We start from the raw sequence: 21384 nt of genomic DNA on the forward strand, positions 1-21384 counted from the left end.
AAAAAAAAAAAACAGGGGTTGGGGATTTAGCTCAGTGGTAGAGTGCTTGCCTAGGAAGTGCAAGGCCCTGAGTTCGGTCCCCAGCTCCGAAAAAAAAGAATTAAAAACAACAACAACAACAGGATCCCAAGCTTGTTGTGGTGGTGCACACCTCTAGGATCAGCAGTCGGGAAGCAGAGGCAGGAAGATCTTGTCTACAATGAAGGCTGCAGGCCAGGCAGGGTTGCACCATGAGATCCTGTCTTGAACAAAGAGACAAAAAAACCACAGAAATGAAGGTGTCAAGACCACAAGAGAGGAGAGGGAGATATTTACAAATCAGAAGAGACAAGGGTGAAGCTACCGGACCAGGGAAACATGTTATCGGGAGAAGAAAAGACATCCAGAAACGGCCTGGAGCCTGTTAACATTAGTTAGGCGCTGCTGATCTTGGCTTCCAGTATCTCAACAGCAGAGACACAGAAAGACAGGCATGGGTAACTTGTGATTCTAAGAGAGAAATAAAAATAAAAACATTTTCTTAATTTTCCCCAGGAGTCCTAAGTGTCTAGCTGGTCCTGTCCCAGCCTGGCTTGGTCACCTGACCCAGCCTGACTCTCTTACAGATGCCGCCCTGGGACTTTTAACCTGCAGCCCCATAACCCAGCCGGCTGCAGTAGCTGCTTCTGTTACGGCCACTCCAAGGTGTGTGCCCCTGCTTCAGGGTTCCAGGAACACCACATCCGCTCAGACTTCCGCCATGGTAATTGTGCGTGAGGTCTGCCTTTCGGGGGGTGGTTCCATGACCCTGCCTGCGAGTCTCGCTTTGGAAGCCGGGATGGGGGACAGCAACACACCTCCTTCCACCATGCCCCCTTTGGAAAGATGTCCCATGCCCCGGCAGCCTTGGTGGGTAGGGTGGGAAAAGGAATCTTCCAGCGCCTACTGCTACCCCAGGTTCCTCCCCCAAGCGCCACTCCTCCAGCGTCCAGCACTTTATCATCAGGTGGTACTGAAAAGCTAGGCACCCTGAGTCCCATGGGACACCCCAGGAGTGAGTCCCCTCAGTATATCTAAGTTCCCACTTCGACTCTTGGCCTTCATCTATTAAGCACCTTCTGTATGCCAGGCACTGCTGCTCCATGTTCTGGGCAATCTCCACATCCTCGTAGGCAGGTCTCTCATTCACATTTTACAGACTAGATCCTGCCTAGCTGAGATTGGCTCTAGCTACTGTGCTTGTGTCTTCGGATCAAGAAGGGTGGAAGTCCAAGCTCCGTAATCCACCAGAGTCCCGGTGCTCAGCAACACTCCTTGGAACATTCCCCACACCTGACAGTTTAAAGTCTTAAGACCGGTGCCTGGGCATCAATTCCAGGATGTCCAGATACAGAGGCAGTGGGCCCTCTGCTGGACATCGCACAGAAAGCAGGGTACCACGTGGCAGCGACTGACCTGAAACTAGTCAAAAACTTGTCTTTTGAATCCTAAGACAATAAAGAGGGCTAGGGATGTAGCTCAGCGGATAGAGTTCTTGCCAAACTTGCACAAAGCTTGTCCGGGAGGAGGAATCATGGTCATACCTCGGGGGACAGGGCCTTATGTAACCCAGCTTGGCCTCAAACTCCCTCCGACTTTAGAGCCCTGCTGGAACTTGTCACTGCAGGCCAACATTCAGGTCTCTCACTGTTGGGGTGAATATTTTATGTGTGATGTTTAGGAGCTGATGGCTGGCAGGCCAGAAGCACAGAGGTGTCAGAGCGTCCTCTGCAATGGAGCCAGAGCGGGATCCTCCTGGGCCTGCGAGGAGGGGAGGAACTCTCAGCCCCAGGTAGGTAACCGTCCCTACTGGTCACACCACCCAGGTCTCTGCCTGCTGCTAATACTACAGTTCTTTAGAGTGGGTGGATTCTAAGAGACAGAGTTCATTTCGGTTCCTGGTCAAGGTCAAGGTGTGTACCTTGTGGTAGCCTTCTAGCCAATAGTCCTGAGGCGGCACAGGGCTAAAGTCCCCCACCCAGATTCAACCATGGGGACCCCACTCTAGCCATTTCACTCCGTCCTAGTGGTCTTCCAGATACCCCACCCTTACACCACAATCAGACCGAATTCCCACCTCTTAACACCTTCCTAGAAGGATTCCTTTTCAGCACAAGCAGCCATGGCCTCGGTGCCTGAGAACACATAGTTTACTCTCTTAGTGTTTTGGAAACCCGAAGCACAGACTGGGCATCACATCACGGGGCTGTGTCTCCCTCCGTGTCCTCCCCACACACACCTTCAGAGGTGATCACAACTGACCTCTGCCTCTTCCTCCCTGGAGCTGCCCCCGACCTTACTGGATAATCCAATAGAGTTCCCTACTCCATGGCCAGTGGACGAACACCCCAATCCATCTGCAGTCTTAATCCTTTTTTGACCTGGTCAAATCACCTCTGCTTAGACCCCAGGGATTGGGCTTGGGGACACCTTTGTGTATTGATTTCTCAGTCAGACCGCAGCATATGTGAAGTCATCAAAATACCGTGTGTGTGTGTGTGTGTGTGTGTGTGTGTGTGTGTGTGTGTGTGTGTAGTGTTTGGGGGTGTGGGCGTGTGTGTGTGTGTGTGTGTGTTAATGTGTGTTTGCGTAGGAGTGGGCACAATTGTGTGTATGGGCACAAGTGCATGGGGAGGCCAAAAGTTGATGTCAGAAATCATCTCTCCCACCTCATTTATTGAGGCAGGATGTCTCAGTCGAACCCAGAGCTCGCTGATAAGGCCAGTCCCCCACTAGCCAGCTTGTCTAGGGAACTCCTTCCTCTACTTTCTGAGGTTGGAATTACAGCGGGGCCGCCATTCACATGCAGCACTTAACGTGGGTTCTGGGAATCCAAACTCTGGTTCCGTCCTTCTTGTGTCAAGCACTCTAACCACTGAGCCATCTCCCCAGCCCTGGCCTTGGGTTTTTCTACCCATTGCAGGCACTCTGTGCTTGGATGGTCAATTGTTGCCATCAGTACAGATGCCAGGAGCTGGGGAGATGGCTCAGCTGTTTAAAAACTTTGGTTGTGGCCTGGGGATTTAGCTCAGTGGTAGAGCGCTTACCTAGGAAGCGCAAGGCCCTGGGTTCAGTCCCCAGCTCCGAAAAAAAAAAAAAAAGAACCAAAAAATTAAAAACTTTGGTTGCTCTTCCAGGGGTCCTGAGTTCAATTCCCAGCAACCACATGTGTGGCTTAAAGGGATCTGATGCCCTCTTCTGGAATGTAGGTGTACATGCAGACAGAGCACTCCTACATTTAAATGATAGCTATTTAGATAGATAGATAGATAGATAGATAGATAGATAGATAGATAGATAGATAGATAGACAGACAGACAGACAGTAAAATTACAGATGCTAGAATCAAGTTAAGCATATGGAGATACCAAAGCTCTTCCCTGTTATCTTCAGAGAAGTTCCTGGGAGACCAGAGACTCAGCTATGGACAGCCACTCATACTGACCCTCCAAGTACCCCCCGGGGGCTCCCCACCTCCTATGCAGCTGAGACTGGAGGGGGCAGGTTTATCTCTGGCTCTGAAACCCTCCAATCTACCCAGCTCTCAGGACACCAGGCAGCCAGGACGAGTTCAGCTCCAGTTCCTGTAAGTGGCCTCCCGGTCCTGAGAGATGGGAGTGGGGTGGTAGGCAGAGTGGTCTCTGAGGGCCAGGCACCCTGGGAGGCTCCTGAGGACCCCAGCGTCTTGGCACCACCTGACCCTCCATCAGGCTGTCCCGCTGACCTTCTGTCCTTTTCAGCCTGCAGGAGACTTCTGAAGAGGCAGAGCCTCCACTGCCCGCCTTCCACTTCCAGCGCCTGCTTTCCAATCTGACCACTCTGAGCATCTGGACCAGTGGCCAAGGCCTGGGCCACTCTGGTAGGAAGTTGACAATACACCTCCTTAACAATGGGTCCCGGCCCTGTGTTGTCCGTGGAGTTCTCCCAGCACCAACTCTGAGGTTGAGGAATCAGGACACTTGCACAAGGCAGCAGAGGTGTGTCTGAGGACAGAGGCAGGGACTGCACTGCAGGGAGCAGAAAGTCCTGGGGAAGAACAACTCTAGGAAGCAGATACACATCCTGCACCACCCCATCCCTCCGCCACATCTTTCTGTGAGCACTGCTCACCCTGCTGGCTAACAGTGGTACTGCAACGCAGCCACTTCCTAAGCGGCTAAGAATTCTAAATTCACCCAACTGTTTTTAAGGACAGGGTCTCGCTGGACTTGAACTCCTGATCTTCCTACCTCTGACTCCCAAGTGGTAGGAATTGTAGGTGTTGGACTGCGTAGCCCTGTCCTGTCTGGAACTTACTAAGTAGATGAGGCTGGGTTTGAAATTTAAAGAGACTTGAACTCATGTGCCACCAAGCCGGGCAAGTTTTAAAAACAGAACAGTAGGGCTGGAGAGTTGGCTCAGTGGTTAAGAGCACTAGCTGCTCTTCCAGAGGTCCTGAGTTCAAATCCCAGCAACCACATGGTGTTTCACAACCATCTGTAGTAGAATCTGATGCCTTCTTCTGGTGCGTATGAAGACAGCTACAGTGTAGTTATACATAATGAATAAATACATCTTTAAAAAAAACAGAACAGTATTTATTCACTTGTATATCTGTATACTTATGGGCACATACCCCTACATGGGCCACATGTGTGGAGGTCAGAGGACAACTTGTGGGATCCTGAGAATTGAACTCATGCCATCAGGTTTGTCAGCTTGGTTTCTTAACCCGCTGAGCCGCCCCGAGGCTCCAGGTGAGCTCATCTTGCAATCTTGCTTCTGTCTGCACACTTTGCCCATGCTAAGTGTGCATTCTAACACTGACCTCCCCGTGGTCCCTTATCTATTTCTTGATCTAAAAAGCATCCGTTTCCTTTGCCCTTGATTTTTTTGACTATTGATTTTAAAATTACTCTTGAAGCCTGGCGGAGCGGTGGTTCATGCCTGTAATCCCAGCACTCGAGAGGTCAAAGCCAGAGGAATGCAAGTTTGAAGACTGCATGGGGCTATACAGCAAAGACCCTGTTTCAAAAAAAAACCAAACAAACAAACAAATGTAACAGTCAACTCCCAGGCTGCCTTTGTATGCCTGGGCCTCTCTCGTAGGCTCTCGGAAAGCGTCGGCTGGACATGAATGTAGGTCTCCCCTTTGCGTCTCATTCTGCAGGCCACGTGCTCTTGTGTGAAGTCCATCTCACATCGGCCCGGCCTCAGCGTGGGCTTGCCCCACCAGCCTCTTGGGTGGAGACCTGCTTATGTCCCCAGGGATACACGGGCCAGTTCTGTGAATTCTGTGCTCTGGGATACAAAAGAGAAATACCTCATGGGGGTCCCTATACCAACTGCATCCCCTGCACCTGCAACCAGCATGGAACCTGTGACCCCAACACAGGTAAGTCCCCAGAATCCCATTCCAAGGCTCCCTGGGCTATGTCGACACAGTGGGATGAAGACTGGTCCTCACAGATGGTCCTTGGGGGACACAGGCACTGCTTTGTCCTTGCCCTATTCCCTGGGGTTTCTCCTCTTGCAACAAAAAGCCTGATTGGAACCTAGGGGCCAGGATGTGCCTTCGGGGCCTTTCAGCCAGCCTCTCTGCAGCATCCGCCCACTGCCACCCGGTGGGCCCTGGGAAAGACTCGTGAGGGCCTTGCTTCCTAGCAGGTGCTGTGAGAATGCACAAGATGCAGCAGAAGAAAGACATTCAGAGAGCCATACAGATGACAGCAGCTTATGGGTGTCCACCACAGCCACTGCATCATGGCTGTGGTCTTGGAAAAGTCACTTCCCTCCCTGAATGTCCCCATCTATACAGTACAGACAGCAATAGTGTATACACAGCCCAGGCCATGGAGGCAAAGTACATGAAGGTCAGGAATTGTCTAGACATTAAAAAAAAAAAACAAAAAATAGAGCCTTCTTTGCACTGAAGTTCAGGGGAGGCTGACCAGGTGAGCCGTGGGCTCTTTTCCTGGGAGAGACAGATAGGGAAGTAATAAGATAATATCTTCCTCTTTCTCCCTGATGTCCTATCCAAAACAGGAACCTGAGGTGTGGGATGACCTCATGACCTGTAGGTGACAGAGTCACTCCTCCCACCAGCTTGGGATGGCAGTGTCATTCAATAGAGGTATTCCTCACATCAATAGAGATGCGGAAACCTCACCGTAGGTCATCTGGTGTGCCGGGGTATCACAGGCCTTTCACCCCACTGCCTCCCAGGATAGGTGGGATCTCTGATACATAGATCATTATGCATAGGTTCTGTGCCTGGCAGACAGCACCAATTGAGCCTAGATGAGGCCTTGCAATCCTTTCCCGGATAATGCTCCCTGCAGCTCCTACTGGGGAAACAAAATCTCCTCATGAGATGGAACTGGTTTTTTTTTACCCCCCCCCACCCCACAGAGCCCTTGACTTTGCCACAACTTTTCATTCCACATAAGCAAGCCTTCATCTGTGAAATGGGTAGATCAGCTGGTCTGAAAATCAAGCCTGAAGGTGTGAGCCAAGGCAAAAGTACTCCCTGGCTCCGCTCACCTAGGGAATGAAGTTCCCTTCCATTCTCCTCACAGCCCTGGCTGGACACTACTGGTTGTCCCCGTAGGGCTGCTCTTGGGTCTCCATGGTGAGTCAGGACCCTAGGCTCTGAGGAGACGCCAGAGGTTGCTGGATGGAGAAGGGGGTCTGTGATATCCTCCATCTTCCCAGTACCAGGAGGCAGAACAGAGTTCCCATACCAATAACCTGTACGAAATCATAGTTCCTGTACAGAGAGAGTCTCCCCCAAGGCTGGAGGCGGGAGCCTGTGTCTCCCTTTAGGTGGGTCCCTCAAGGTGAAGAGAACACAGGAGCAGGGAAAGGAAACAATGTAACCGTGCCTTGCATTGGTGCAGAGAGCTGTGAGTTAGGAATAGCGAAACAAGCACCCAAGCACTGCCACCACCACCAGCTCTGCCACTCTATCCATCAGCTCCTGCAGGCATATTTGTGGTGCGGCCTCTGGTAACATTCACCCCATCCTCCAAGACAGGGATCCGAGGTGCAAGGTGGCCACATGGCCAGTAGGTGGCAGAGTCACACCTCCTACCCATGGAGGGGCAGGTTAGATGGTTTGCCCAGATCACACGGGCCATCTGTGTGTAGGCTCGTCTGGCTGAGTTGGATGATTTACCACAAGCCCCTGATGTCTCACTAGTCTACCAGGGTGTGCCCCATGGCTCCTCCACCAGGATACTCACTGTCTAGGTGAGCGGTTCTCAATCTGTAAGTCCCCAACCTCTTGGCAAACCTCTATCTCTGGAAATGGTTGCAATTCCTAACAGTAGTAGCACAATCATGGTTATAAAGTAGCAACGGAAATAATTTTATGGTTGGGGGTCACCACAGGGTGAGGAACTGTGTTAAAGAGTCATAGCATTAGAAAGGTTGAGAACCATTGCTCTGGGCTGAGGTAGTGAACTCGTGTTTGTCTTACTCCTTAGGGATCTGCCTGTGTGGCCACCACACGGAGGGTCCATCCTGTGAGCGATGCATGCCAGGTTTCTACGGTAACGCCTTCTCAGGCCACGCTGATGATTGCCAGCCCTGTCCATGCCCTGGCCAATCAGCCTGCACGACCATCCCAGAGAGTAGAGATGTGGTGTGCACACACTGCCCCCCTGGTCAGAGAGGTGAGTGGCTTGTGCTCTATTCCCCAGAAGGACCAAGCCTGCTGCCCTGATCCTACCCTGGCTCTAGTGGAGGTTACGGTATGATAGGTGGGGAAGAGCCTGGCCCCAGGAAGGGCAAACATGAATTCTGGGGACAGAGTCTCTTTGTCAAAGCCCCAGGATGCTGAAGATTTACTGAAGACTGGGGCCTTGGCCATGTATAACAGAACCTTGGCTTTTAGAGCTTTACTCATGGCTTGAGATGAAGTCAAGGGACCTGGGGTCCTCCCTGCGAAGGTGGAAAACCTCAATACAGAGGTTTTCATGTCTCAAAGGAAGGCTCAGCTTGGGAAGCGAGGCTGAAGAAACCGGATGACCTGAGTCTGAGACACATATAAACCAGGTTCAGGGCACACGTCTGTCCTCTCAGCACCGGGGAGGCAGAGGTGGGGGGGGGATCCTGGGAGCTTGCTAGCTAGCCAGTCTAGCAGGAGCAGTGGGGCTCAGGTTAAGTGAGAGACCTCGTCTCAAAACACAAGGTGGAGATTGATTGATACTGATACACAACATCGATCTCTGGCCTTCACACACATACACGTGCCTGTAAACAAACACACACACACACACACACACACACACACACACACACACACACACACGGGGGGGGGGGAGTACTTTTCAGCTTTTCCCTTTTTTGCGTCAGGTAACACAAGGAAAACAGCCCTCTACCCCCAGGTTCCATCCCCTCCTGCTCCCACTCCTGCCACAGGAACCCCCACCCCTGCTCTTTCTTCAGAGCACTTTTAACAGCATTTGAGGCCCAGGCAATGCCCCACAAAGTCACCCACTTAAAGTGGACAATTAAATGGCTATCGGTATATTACATCATTAATTCTTTATCATAATAAAACCCATACCATAAAACTGTCCTCCTGGAACATCATCTTAAGTGTGTGATTCATTGGCCTAAGGGGCCCTGGCATCGTGTGCTGTTCCCTGCCACCATCCACCCCAGTGAGCTCCGTGCCCACTGAGCCGTCCTCCAAGCTCCCCGGCCCTCACCCACTTCTCACTACTATTTGACTATGTCTCTGATTTCGTTTCCTCTAAGGAGAAGCGAGCGAGCGCTGTCCTTCTGCACTATTCAGTATATGGCATCCTGTGGGATTAGTGTCTGCACTGAATGGTTTTGTAGCATATCCTGCTCCCCTGGGGCCTGTTCTGAAAGCAGCTTCCTGTTTTCCAGTAGCCCTACAGTTGTGTGGACAAACTCCATCAGGGAACACAGGGCCAGGTGTGGTGGTGGGGGTGTCCCACAGTTGGACTCTGCACCCACCAGCATCATTCTGGCCCTCTATTTCTAACCTGTCCTCATTTCTGACCCCCACTAAACCCAGCCAGTGAGAGTGAACAGTGAGAGATGCTTGCATGGTGGGGGGGACATTCCTAAGAGAGGACATCACAGGAGCAGTTGCTGCTGCCGGAGAGAACCACCCTCAGGGGGCGGGCCTGGGGCGACTTACAGATCAAGGATTTCCATAGCCTCTACACACACACACACACACACACACACACACACACACACACACACACAGAGGCCTTGGGAGAGAGTAGCATACAGCTTCCCTGGACATCTGGGTTGAGCCTGACCAAAGTCCAAGGGATGCTGAGGAAGATGCTGGTGAAGAGACAAAGGAGGAAGGTAGACACTTTGGTACCTGCATCAGTAGTCAGGGCTCTGCACAGATAACCTCCAGAGGGCCCTCAGCACTGCTTTGGGGCAGCTACAAAGCTCTCCTCGCTATAGAAACGAGGAGCTTGGAATTGGGAAGGCACAGTGGCTTGCCCAGGGCCATGCTGCCAATGGGCAGTGCTCTAGAACCCGATTGTAGGCCACCTTGAACCAGAGACCCCACTTAGCCTCAGCCAGAGGCTAAGCTGTGTGATAGCTATATGGCATGCTTGTGAGTGCCGCTGGCCAGTGCTGCAAACCTCCTGCCCCTCCCGTGCACAGGACGACGCTGTGAGAGCTGTGAAGATGGCTTCTTCGGAGATCCCCTAGGACTCTCTGGAGCTCCCCAGCCCTGCCGCCGATGCCAGTGCAGCAGGAACGTGGATCTCAATGCTGTGGGCAACTGCGATCCTCATTCTGGCCGCTGTCTGCGCTGTCTGCACAACACAACAGGGGCCCACTGCGAGCACTGTCAGGAGGGTTTCTATGGGAGTGCCTTGGCCACGAGGCCTGCGGACAAATGTGCTCGTGAGTACCCAAAATCCCAGACCCGTGGGATGAGGCGTGGGAACCACTGTCCTCATTCGGGACCCAGACAGGATAGCTGAGAAAGCCACCAAACCAGCTGGCCCCTCTGCTTGGCTGGGCAGCCTTAGGCAGGTCTCTTGCCTTCTCTGTTCTCTGAAAAGCACTGGGATTTTGTTCTTCCCCAAGGCCCCTTCAGTCCTGTCATCTCATAAGCTCTCGTCCCACACTTTCACTCTACATTAATAATTCAGAGCTTTTCTCATATCCGCGTAGTTAGCACATGAGGCTGGTGCAAGGATGGTAAGGTCAAGACTTTCTCTCACCCCCCACCCTCACCCACCCCCACCTGCCTGGGTAGCACTCAGCCTCGTGCCTGCCACAGGGCCACAGCCTGCATCTGCCTGAATCAGGCTCCTGGAAGTCCGGCATCAGCAGTTCAGCTTTCACACCGATCAGATGCCCTCAGAACCATTTCTCACATGGCGTTGTCATCCACGCCTCACTGTCCCGCAGTATGGAGCTGTCTCCCCGAAACCCTGCTCTGGCATCAAAAAGGATGCTACGCTGCGGTTACTGGGGGAGCAGAAGTATGTGGCTCCAGAGAGAGCTGTCAGGCTCTGCCTGTGATCAGGGACCACATCTCTGGCCTTGCCTCCAGCCTGCAGGCTGGAGGCAGACACAGGAGAACATCCCACTCCCCAATTTTCTGGCCTGGCTCACCAAAGACGGCAAATGGGGCTGAGAGTTGAGCTTGTCCTTCAAGCTTCCCCAAGAGGGTCTCAGGAACCTGGTCTGAGTGACGGTCATCTCTGGGGCTCCCTCAGATTCTGCCTATACCCCCTAAAGTTTAAGTAGATGATTCTAACATCCGTTCCTGCAACTCCCAGCCTGCAGCTGTGACCCGAGGGGCTCAAGCAGTCAGAAGACCTGCAACCCAGCGACTGGCCAGTGTGCCTGCCTGCCTTACGTCACCGGGAGGGATTGCAGCCGCTGCAGCCCTGGCTTCTACGACCTCCAGCCTGGGAGGGGCTGCCAGAGGTAGGCAGTGAGCACCCTGGGTGTCTTGCCAGGGGGAGGAGGGCACCATGGAGCCTCAGGGACAGCCCTGGTCTGGAATGTGTCATCTCGGGTGCACTTCCAGATACACCGTGCCCTTCACCAAAGGGTACAAAAGCTCTGTCTCTTGGTATCAGACGCGTGGCTCTGCCAGCCCAGGACACAGGCCAAGAACTGCCCAGGAGCTGGCCATGTGGGCAGGTGGCTGCTTTGCTCTGATTCTCATCTCAGTAACACCTATCACTGGGTGACTTTTTGACCACAGCGGCACCTGAGAAGGATGTCTCAGCTTCAAAGGAAGACTCCAGGGAGAGGCTGAGGGGAGTCTCCCTTGTGCAGCTCCTTGGAGCCTTCTGTGTGTGCAAACTTCACAGTGACTTACCAGATCTGTAGATCTGTGCCTGTGGCCATTTTGGTTTTTTGGTTCTTTTTTTTCCCCCTGTGTCCTGTGTCCTAGGGCATCTCTATAGTTATTAGTGGCTGGGTTACGGGGGTAGCCTGATCAACCCCTCATTCTTGCTTCTTGTTACAGCTGCAAATGTCACCCAGTGGGCTCCTTGGAGAACAAGTGCCACCCCAAGACTGGCCAGTGCCCCTGTCGACCCGGTGTCACCGGCCAAGCCTGTGACAGATGCCAGCTGGGTTTCTTTGGCTTCTCCATCAAGGGCTGCCGAGGTGAGCAGGCTGGGTCCTGGTGGGCTGAGGGAGGGCAGGGCCAAGGTCTCTTGCTGGGGGTGACAAACAAGAAACAAGTATGGTGGGGAAGATACTAATCTGATACTGGGCCTTGAGAACTTGGAGTGCAGGAGCGTGAGGAATGCGAGGTCCTAGTGGCACCTCTAATGTGACCACTGAGCCCTGTACGTCTGCAGACAGCAGGTCACATGTGAGCCACAGTTTCTGTGCGTGTACAGCCACTGTTTTGGTAGTTCTGGGTCCCTGGGAACGTTGCAATAAATGGAATTCAAGGGAAGGTTGCCGGCTCTAACCTTATTAGTCTTCAGTGTGGAGCTCTGGAGTCTGCATTTGTGGACACTCAGGGGTTGTGGGAATTCAGCTTCGGGGGTGGGAGATGAGTTGGGTCCCCATAGCTGCTGTCCCCCAGACTGTAGGTGTTCCCCACTGGGTGCTGCCTCACCCCAGTGCCATGAGAACAGCACGTGTGTGTGCCGGCCTGGCTTCGTGGGCTATAAATGTGACCGCTGCCAGGACAATTTCTTCCTCGTGGATGGTGACACAGGCTGCCAAGAGTGCCCCACCTGCTATGCTCTAGTGAAGGAGGAGGTAAGTTGCCATACCTAGACCCACCCACCTTCAGATCGATCTCACATCTCCGTGGAACACCAGCCACATGCCATGGCCCAGAAGCTGCCTGGTCGTTCACAGACCTCAAGTCTGTATTTGCACTGGCCACCTTCTCCTGAGTTCCAGACTCCTCATTTCAATCCGCCCAGCCTTCATTTGGTCCCCCTGTCTCAGATGAACCAGAGGTGGCTCTTATCATATCCCTTCCTACCCTCCCAGAGCCAAGGTCCTATTTGTCCAACTCAGTAGGGATGAGATGACAGGTCAGCCTGGGGGAACCCCCCTCCTCATTCGTTCTCTTGTTCAAACAGAGGGCAACCTTGGAAGATTTAATATCCAACTCCAAAATAGCTAGTTCCGAGCCTCCTGGGCCCAGTGTGGCTCTGAGAACACAAGGTGATGTAGAAGGAAGTGGTCCATCCTGAGCTATAGCTATAAGCTCATGGTGCAAGCAGGCCAGGTCCCTGTACCCTGACATTTCTATTTCTGCAGGACAGCATGCATTTTGCACCGCTGGGTAAACTAAGCTACCATGTGGCCTCCCCTGCCTAGAACAGTTTTTTTTTTCTTCTTCTTCCAAATGAGATTACAAAAGGCGCAGAAAGTCTAGGCTCTGTTTGAGCACTGGGGGCTTTGGATCTGGGGCCAGAAGTCGGGACCTGGCCCTCTGCTTGGTGTGATTGCAAAGTGCATTGAGTCATGGCAGGCAGACACCCACGTCACAGCTGGCTCCTGTTACACGCAGCATAAATGCAGCTGCTGTGCACATAGTAAAAGCATGGTCTCAACACAGCACAGCCTGCAGCATGTGCCCACAGCACCTGCACAGTGTGCCAAGCCCTAGAAACAGGACAGACAAAACTATGCATGGGGCTAGAAGAGAGCTCATCGTGCAAGCGTGAGGACCCAGAAACCATGAAAAGGGGAAGCAATGGCCTCCAGAGGCTAGGAAGACAAAGACAACCAGACCCCCTTGGCTTGCTGGCCAGTCAGCAGAGATCACTTGATGAGCTCTAGGCCAGTGAAGGATTCTGTTTAAAAACAAAAACAAACATAACCCAGCAAAGTCAGTGGTTTCTAAACAGGAGCAATTTCCAAGGATGGCCTCTGACCTCTATACACATATGTGTACGCACATGTACCTGCCCATTCAAACATGTACACACATGCACACATAAGAGTACATATGCATACATGTGCACTCATGCACACACATCTCTATGGGACTCCTTTTCCCTCCCTCTGTAGGGCAGGAGTGTGGCTGGCAAGGTGTCAGCAGGTGCTAGACTGTGAGAGCAGAGTTAGACGGTGAGGTTAGCAAGAGAGGTCCTTGGGGTTGGTGAGCCCTTAGCGCTGAGGTGCATGTGGGATTGGAAGGGGAGAATCCAAGGAGAGGATGCACCAGGCAGAAGCCAAGGGCAGTACACAGCACCTAGACATCCTGGTCTCATAGAGATTCCCTTCCCAACTGTTCCCTGCAGGCAGCCAAGCTGAAGACCAGGCTGATGCTGATGGAGGGGTGGCTTCAGGGGTCTGAGTGTGGCAGCCCCTGGGGACCACTAGACATTCTGCAGGGAGAAGCCCCTCGGGGGGATGTCTACCAAGGTCACCACCTATTTCAAGGTACAGAGGAGGGCACACTGGGAGGTGAGGGAGCTAGGAGAGCCTGGTCTAGTTGGATAATGTGGTATCTCTCAGTATACCTGTGGTACCCCACAGGCCTCTTCTCCCATGTCCCTAACCCAACTGTAATGACATTGACATTGACATGGGTCTCTGTCCCCTGCCTCCTCCCCTGCACTGACTGTAAGCTCAAGGTAAACCTGGTCTGGCTTCATTCTTGTAACCGGTTAACCACACACTTTGCACGCCCGGGGCGCTGTTCCAGGTGCTGAATGGGTGGAGTACTCTGGGGTTTTGGTTCTTGGCCTGTGAGCTTGTGACCGTATCTCCAGCCAGTGCTTGGCACATTTCAAACGATTAGTAACTAAGAAAAGCAGACCTGTCACTCGGCCAGGTGGAATGTGGCCTTGGGGTACAGAAAATTCGCAGAATGTTGAAACTGAGCTGATCACTTTGTACAGCCTTTTGCAAGCAGCCGTGCTTCAGCGGCTGGCGGAAGGTGAGCAGGGCGAAGCATCAAATGAGAGGGCAGTTGGATGGCCCCACGTGAGCCTCAGTGATAGTCACAGCACTCAACTGCCAGCTCAGATTCTGGAGATGTCCATGTGGGTCCAAAGGGTCTACAAGTCCCGGTTTGCCTTCCCTGAGCCTCAACCTTAACAGCTATAAAATGGGCAGATTTCTCCTTTGGCGTACTGGTAGCAGGGGGCAGAGTGGCTCTGGGGATCCAGCTGTGCCCAGGCAGGTGGGGGTCTCAGATAGAAACCCGAGTGAGGGGTCTTTCGTGTGGAATCTCAGTGAGATTCCGGATCACTGGCTTCCCACAGAGGCCCGGGGGACCTTCCTGGAGCAGATGGTGGGCCTGGAGGAGTCTGTGAAGGCCACTTGGGAGCAGCTGCAGGTGCTGAGAGGGAACGCACACTGTGCCCAGGCTGGAGCTCAGAAGACCTGCAACCAGCTGGCAGAGCTGGGGGAGACGCTGCGTTCCTCAGAGGAGGAGGTCCTGCGTGCAGCCTCAGCTCTCTCATTTCTGGTACCGTGGTCCCCCAACCCTGCTTCCCCTGGAGCCCGTATAGGAGTCTTTGCCCCAGCCCTGCCCCTAACCCATGGTGTGGATGCTTGATGCTCACACTGGGTCTCTTACTGATGGAGAAAGACATTGTTTGCAAAGAGCAAATCTATGTTGAGCAGACAGTGGGTTCCCAATGGTGGGCAGGGTCACTGCACTTACCATAAGCAGGGACCCTGCTCAGAGAGTGCTGCTGTCATGGTTAGCCTTGTGCATTTGTACAATATTGACAATTATACAAGTCTGCCCAGTCAGCTAGCCGCTGTAAACCTTGATCTTTCCAAAATGAGCCTCAGTTTTTCCTCTGTTCTTTCAGGCAAATCTTCAGGAAGGATCCAGCGCACCCACCAATTGGGGTCGCCTGGCATCAGAGGCCTACATCCTCACCAGGAGGTGAGGCCGGAGCTCCAGGATGTGGGGGACTCTGCTCATACCCACTGTTGACAGAGGGGGTGGGCAGTCCTTCTTGGACAGACTCCAGTGTCAGGGTTTGCCTCTAGGAGCTAGGACCAGATGAGCCCAAGGGCTGCCTAGTGGGGAGTAACTATTAGCAGCGTAGGAAGGGGTTGGGTGGGGTAGGGATGGAGGCGCAGACTTGCTGGGGAAAAGCTTGCTCAATGGAATGCATCTCAGCAGCTGGTGGCTTAAAAAAAACCCACATTTTTTTTTAAAAGATGTAATCCACAGGGCCTGGGGAAATGGCTCCGTCAGTCAATTTGCTTATCACACAGGCATGAGACCTGAGGTCAATCCCCAAAGGCCATGTAAAAAGCTAGCTGTGTGACACTGGCTTGCAGCCTCAGCAGTAAGGATGCAGAGACACCGCATACAGGAGCGGCATGAGGATGTACTCTTCGGAGCACAGTAGCCAGCCGGCCCAGCCTAGGTCCCAGTGAGAGAACCTGTCTTAAGGAACAAGGTGGGAGGGCTGCAGAGATGGCTCAGCACTCGGTGCTCTGCCAGAGGACCTGGGTTTAATTCCCAGCACCCACATGGCGGCTCACAACTGTCTGTAACCCTAGTTCCAGGGCATTCTGACGTGCCCACATGGACAAATGTGTAGGCAAGAGAACAATGCACATAAAAATGAAAAGAAAGTTTTAAAAAATACAGCAGGGGTTGGGGATTTAGCTCAGTGGTAGAGCGCTTGCCTAGCAAGTGCAAGGCCCTGGGTTCGGTCCCCAGCTCCAGAAAAAAAATTAAAAAATTAAAAATACAGGGCTGGAGAGATGGCTCAGTGGTTAAGAGCACTGACTGCTCTTCCAGAGGTCCTGAGTTCAATTCCCAGCAACCACATGGTGGCTCACAACCATCTGTAATGGGATCCGATGCCCTTTTCTGGTGTGTATGAAGAGAGTGACAGTGTACTTATATAGAATAAATAAATAATTCTTTAAAAAAATACAGCAGAAAGAAAGAAGGAAGGGAGGGAGGGAGGGAGGAATAGAGGGAGGGAGAAAGGAAGGAAGGAAGGAAGGAAGGAAGGAAGGAAGGAAGGAAGGAAGGAGGTGGAAGCCAGGCTGTGGTGGTGCATGCCTTTAATCCCAGCACTGGTGAGGTAAAAGCAGACAGATTTCTGAGTTCAAGTCCAGCCTGATCTACAAAGCAAGTTCCAGGACAGCCTGGACTACACAAAGAAACTCTGTCTCAAAAGACAGTAAATAATAATAATACTAATAGTAATAATATCTTAAAACAAGGTAGACATATCCTGAGGAGCCACAGACACACTCACACTCACACACACACACACACAAGGTGGAAAAACAAGTTGTATACACACACACTCACACACATTCATACACACACTCACATACGCACACTCACACTCACTCACAAGCACAAAGCAAGGAGATAAATCTTATACTTTGCTTCTCAGTATCTTGTATTCGCAGAGTCACATAGCCAGCAGATGCACACTGAGGACATTTTTACCATCTCTCAAATGAACCCCGTCTACAGTTTTCATCACCCCCAACTCCTCTTCAGCCTCTCCAGCCACTCCCGGGAATGATTACTCTACTTTCTGTCTATAGAGCCCTTTCTTCAGGCCATTTCGTGTAGATGGAATCACATGACACACGGAGAGTCACTATCAAGTTTTCAGGATTCACTGTAGCACAAGCAGTACTCCATCCCTTAGTGTGGGTGCACAGCTTATCATATAATGGCTAGGATCTATCACATTTTCCTTATATAGTCACCCACTAATAGATAATGGTCACAGGAGTGGTATGGTGCTCTCTCTCTCTCTCTCTCTCTCTCTCTCTCTCTCTCTCTCTCTCTCTCTGTGTGTGTGTGTGTGTGTGTGTGTGTGTGTGTGTGTGTGTGTGTGTGTAGGTGCATGATGTAAAAGCCAGACAACAGCCTGGGGTGACATTTCTTAAGTGACATGACACTGGGCCTCTCACTGGGCTGGGGCTAACCAATTAGGCTAACCTGGCTACCAGCAAGTCCCAGGGATCTGACTCTTTCCCTCCCTGGCTGGAATTACACATGCCTGCCACTGCACCCAGCTTTTTATGTGGGTACTGGGGATCAAACTCAGGACCTCCTGCTTGCAAGGTGAGCACTTTGCCAACTGAGCTGTCTCCCCAGGGCAGCATTTGGATGGTTTTCTGCTTCCTTTAAAAAAAACAAAAAACAAAAAAACAACTTACAGGCTGAAGGGATGGCTCAGTGGTTAAGAGCACTCATACTTATGAGCTGACCCATGTGGGTGCTGAGATCTGACTTCTGGGCCTGTGCAAGAGCCCAGTGCTCTTAACTGCTGAGCCATCCCTCTAGCCCACAGTTTTCCTCTTTCGCTATGGGGACCAAACTCACGTTAGAGATGAGGAGACAGATCCAGAGAAGTGAGATGACTCCCTCATGGAGGACACATGATAAGAGGCCAGGATTCAATCCCAGGCTGGCTTGCCCGCTCCCCGCTTGCCCACTCCCCGCTGTGTTGTCTGTGTGAGAGGCCATGTGGTGGAAGGCCTTTGCCCATCCTCTTGCCAGCACCACAGGTGTAAGCGATGTGTGTGACAGGAGTTAAAACCCAGAGTGAAACCTGCTCTTACTGCAGCAAACGGGTGGGTGGAGACCCTTGAAGTAGGCAGGGCTGTGGTCTGGGCACCACCAGTTCTGTGTGTGCTCACAGTGACAGTTTATATAGCCACAGGGACACAGCCACCAAGATCGAAGCTACCGTGGAAAGGGCCCTGCTCGCCTCCAACACCAGCTATGAGCTCCTGTGGAAGCTGTTGAAAGGCAGTGTGGCCTCAGAGGCCCAGCAGGAACTGGAGGAGAGGTAAGGTCTCCATGGGTGTGCAGAGAATCTTGGGCTGAGCTTCCAGGAGGCTGTTAGAACCAGCTAGAGGTGACTGCTTCCAGAACCAGCTCCCCCTGAGTCCTTCCTGTCTTTCAGGTCTCCACTTGTCAGTGGCACGTAATACACAGTATTAATTACCCTTCTAGTTGCTGTAACAGAAGGCCTGATAGAAAACAGCGAAGGGAGGAAAGGTTTCTTCTGCTTCCAGTCTGAGGGAGCTTTCCATTATAGTGAGAGAGACATTGTTGCTGGGCTTAGAAGCACTGCCCCCCAACAAGCCAGGTTTAGGCACCCATCCTTGGATGAAAAGACCAAATTAATAACGAAAAGCATAAGAAGGAGTTGTATCAATGTGGCCACACTGGAAGGAGAGACAAAGATATTCGGTGGGGAACTCCTTGCTGTCCCTGTCCGTCTGTCTTTAGGCAACTGGGAGATTAATGTTTAAGCAGTCCTGGGCAAGGGGTGGCCCTGCCCATCAGAACCCACCATGGTTCCAGTTCCTGACCTTGTGCTCTTCTGGGGGAAAGGCTGCCTCTGGCTGGTTCAGGAGATAGGCTTTCTCCTGAGGGCATTGTTGGCTTGTTTTTGTTATTTGTTATTTGAGACCCACTTCCTCTGTATAGCCCTGGCTGTTCTGGAACTTGCTCTGTAAACCAAGCTGGACTCAGACTCAGAGATCCTCCTGCCTCTGCCTCCCAAGTGCTGGGATTAAAGCCCTGTACCATCACTTCCCAACTCCTGAGGGAATTCTAGTTCCTGGAGTCCAAGGTTTCTGTAACTTGATAACAAAGGGAGAGCACGAGAGGCTCAGAATATCTTCATCTCTGTTGGGCTAGTTACACATGGCTTCGTGCAGGGAAGGCACCGGGCAGGAGCAGGAAGTGGGCTGGACATGTCGCATCTACAATCAAGAATCAGAGAGTGAACAGGAAGCTACCCTCATAAAACCCCAAGGCCCTCTCCCTGGGGACTCGCTTCCTCCAGCAAGTCTCCACCTTCTAAAAGCTAACTCCTCAATGACACTAAACGGGGACCAAGTGTTCGTATACATGGGGGTCACTTCATATCCAAACAGCAACATATGCCAAAGATGAGCAGCGAAGGCAAGGTCGACCATGATCACAGCCTACGCACTGTTCTTCTCCCCCTCCCCCCTCCGCCCCCAGGTAGCTTTCTCTGCAGCTTGCGGAGAGGATCTAAGGGTCTGCAGAATGTGTGGTTCTCAGGTGCACACTAGCCTGGGCAGAGTGGCATGCCCAAACCTAATAAGGGAATAACGGGACAGCTCGTGTGAAAGCCTCGGAGACTGGAGAGGGCTCGGCTGTTAGGAACACTTACTGCTCTTGTAAAGAATCCAAGATCAGTTTTCAGCCACACTGGGTGGCTTACGACTGCCTCCAACACTAGCTCCAGGCCATCTGATGCTTCTTGCCTCCCTGGAAACATACACTCAAAGGCAGGCAAGCACACACATACAGACACACACACGCACACATACACACATGCACACACACTAAGCCACTTTCCCAGGCCAGTTGCTGGGTCCTGCATTGCACAGGGTGAGTCTGGGCTTTGCAGATCAACAGCTCCAGCCAGCAGCTTTGATGGAGATGGAAAGAGGTGTCCTACACCCTGGTCTTTGGCTCATCCTGACCTCTTCCCTCCCAGGTACCAGGAGGTGCAGGCAGCTCAGACTGCCCTGGGCATAGCTGTGGCAGAGGCGCTGCCCAAAGCTGAAAAGGCACTAGCCACGGTGAAGCAAGTCGTTGGTGCCGCAGCCCCACGTCTGGGCTCGATGGTCACCCCTGAAGCAATGGTCAGTTCAGCAACCCTGGATCGCCTCACGGGGTGGCAGTGAAGGTTCTAGATAACGCAGAAGCCAGAGGGCCAGGCGGAGGTGGGAAAGACTTCTTGTTAACTGGGAAGTGGCCTGCTGAAACAGGAAGGGGTTCAGCCAGTCATTCATACCAAGACATTAATACTATACACGAATAAGGACATCAGAGAGATGGGGGTGATGTGCGTCCCAGTTCTCGCTCCAGCAGTGACCTTGACCAAGGATTTCCCTCCCTGAGTTCTAGCCACTAGTGAGCCTCAATCCTATGGACTCACCCTCCTCTAGCTTAATTTTAGAGGTGGGAGCTGGAGGGGGATCTAGTGAGCCCAGCAGCCAACACTCCACATCCTGCCTAGCTTGTCTGTTGGGGAATCCTGAGATCTCCAGCCTCAGAAACCTGGCTTTAATAGAGCACTAAGCCAGCTTGGTGCAGCTCCTGGGGAGAGTCTGTGCTCAGCATACACAAGGCCCTGGGTCCCACCCACAACACCAAGGAAGTAAAAACCAGAAAGTTATCTATCCAAGTGCGTTTGGGACAGAGGCTGCCCGCAGCTTCCGTCTGGTGGCTTCCCTTGTTTTTTTCACATGCAATAACCCGGATGACCCAGCTACCATGGAGGGCTCAGGATCATACACAGCTACACGGTTCCGCCTTTCTAACATCTGGAACACTGTATTCTGAAGTATATAGGCCAAGGTTCAGATGGAGGAAGGACTGTGGGTCTGGGGAGGGACCCTCACCGTGCAAAGAAAAAAGGCAGTCCTACCCACAGGTCAGGACAGGTAGCCGGAGTTGCCCAGGGTTGCCCAGCTAAAAATTGGTGGGGCTGGGGTCTGAGCCTCCAGTGACGGACTCTCCCAGCCTGGTTCCTCTGAAACCCTACTGTATCCTGCCATTGCCTTGCCTCTGGATATATGAGGTGTTTGGGAAGACAGGAGGCACTCTGGGAACAGGATCAAACGTTTCAGTTCTGGGCAAGTAGCTGCAGGCTGACCCTCAGCACAGCGGGGCACCTTTCCCTGAGCAGAGGGTCTGGTCCTCAGCTCTACCTGAGCCTTCCTTTTCCTCCAATCCTCAGGACTCCCAAGCTAGATACCTAGGCCGGAGAGTGAAAGCCCTGGAGCAGAAGCTGCAGCAGAACCAGGCAGGCCAAGCGGTGGGAGCCCTGCAGGTAGAGGCTGGGAGAGCCTTGAGGAAGGTGGAGCCCTTTCTGCAGGTCAGCTTTGAGTCTGGGACCTGGAAGAGGGAGGGTTTGCCTCCAA

At 52.5% G+C, this 21384-nt stretch overlaps 1 protein-coding gene across 1 annotated transcript in view; it reads left to right on the plus strand.

The window, feature by feature from the left end:
• Positions 1 to 21384, plus strand: part of Lamc3 (laminin subunit gamma 3) — a 61472-nt gene that overhangs the window by 24745 nt on the left and 15343 nt on the right. The window contains 16 exon segments of the mRNA NM_001107830.1: positions 606 to 742; positions 1700 to 1810; positions 3412 to 3604; positions 3759 to 3877; positions 5168 to 5392; positions 7485 to 7673; positions 9667 to 9912; positions 10800 to 10950; positions 11501 to 11643; positions 12074 to 12252; positions 13755 to 13896; positions 14724 to 14929; positions 15282 to 15358; positions 18126 to 18260; positions 19953 to 20100; positions 21201 to 21338. Coding sequence (NP_001101300.1) covers positions 606 to 742; positions 1700 to 1810; positions 3412 to 3604; positions 3759 to 3877; positions 5168 to 5392; positions 7485 to 7673; positions 9667 to 9912; positions 10800 to 10950; positions 11501 to 11643; positions 12074 to 12252; positions 13755 to 13896; positions 14724 to 14929; positions 15282 to 15358; positions 18126 to 18260; positions 19953 to 20100; positions 21201 to 21338 — 2539 coding nt within the window.

The sequence above is a fragment of the Rattus norvegicus genome, chromosome 3 (assembly GCF_036323735.1).
Source record: "Rattus norvegicus strain BN/NHsdMcwi chromosome 3, GRCr8, whole genome shotgun sequence".
Taxonomy (NCBI): domain Eukaryota; kingdom Metazoa; phylum Chordata; class Mammalia; order Rodentia; family Muridae; genus Rattus; species Rattus norvegicus.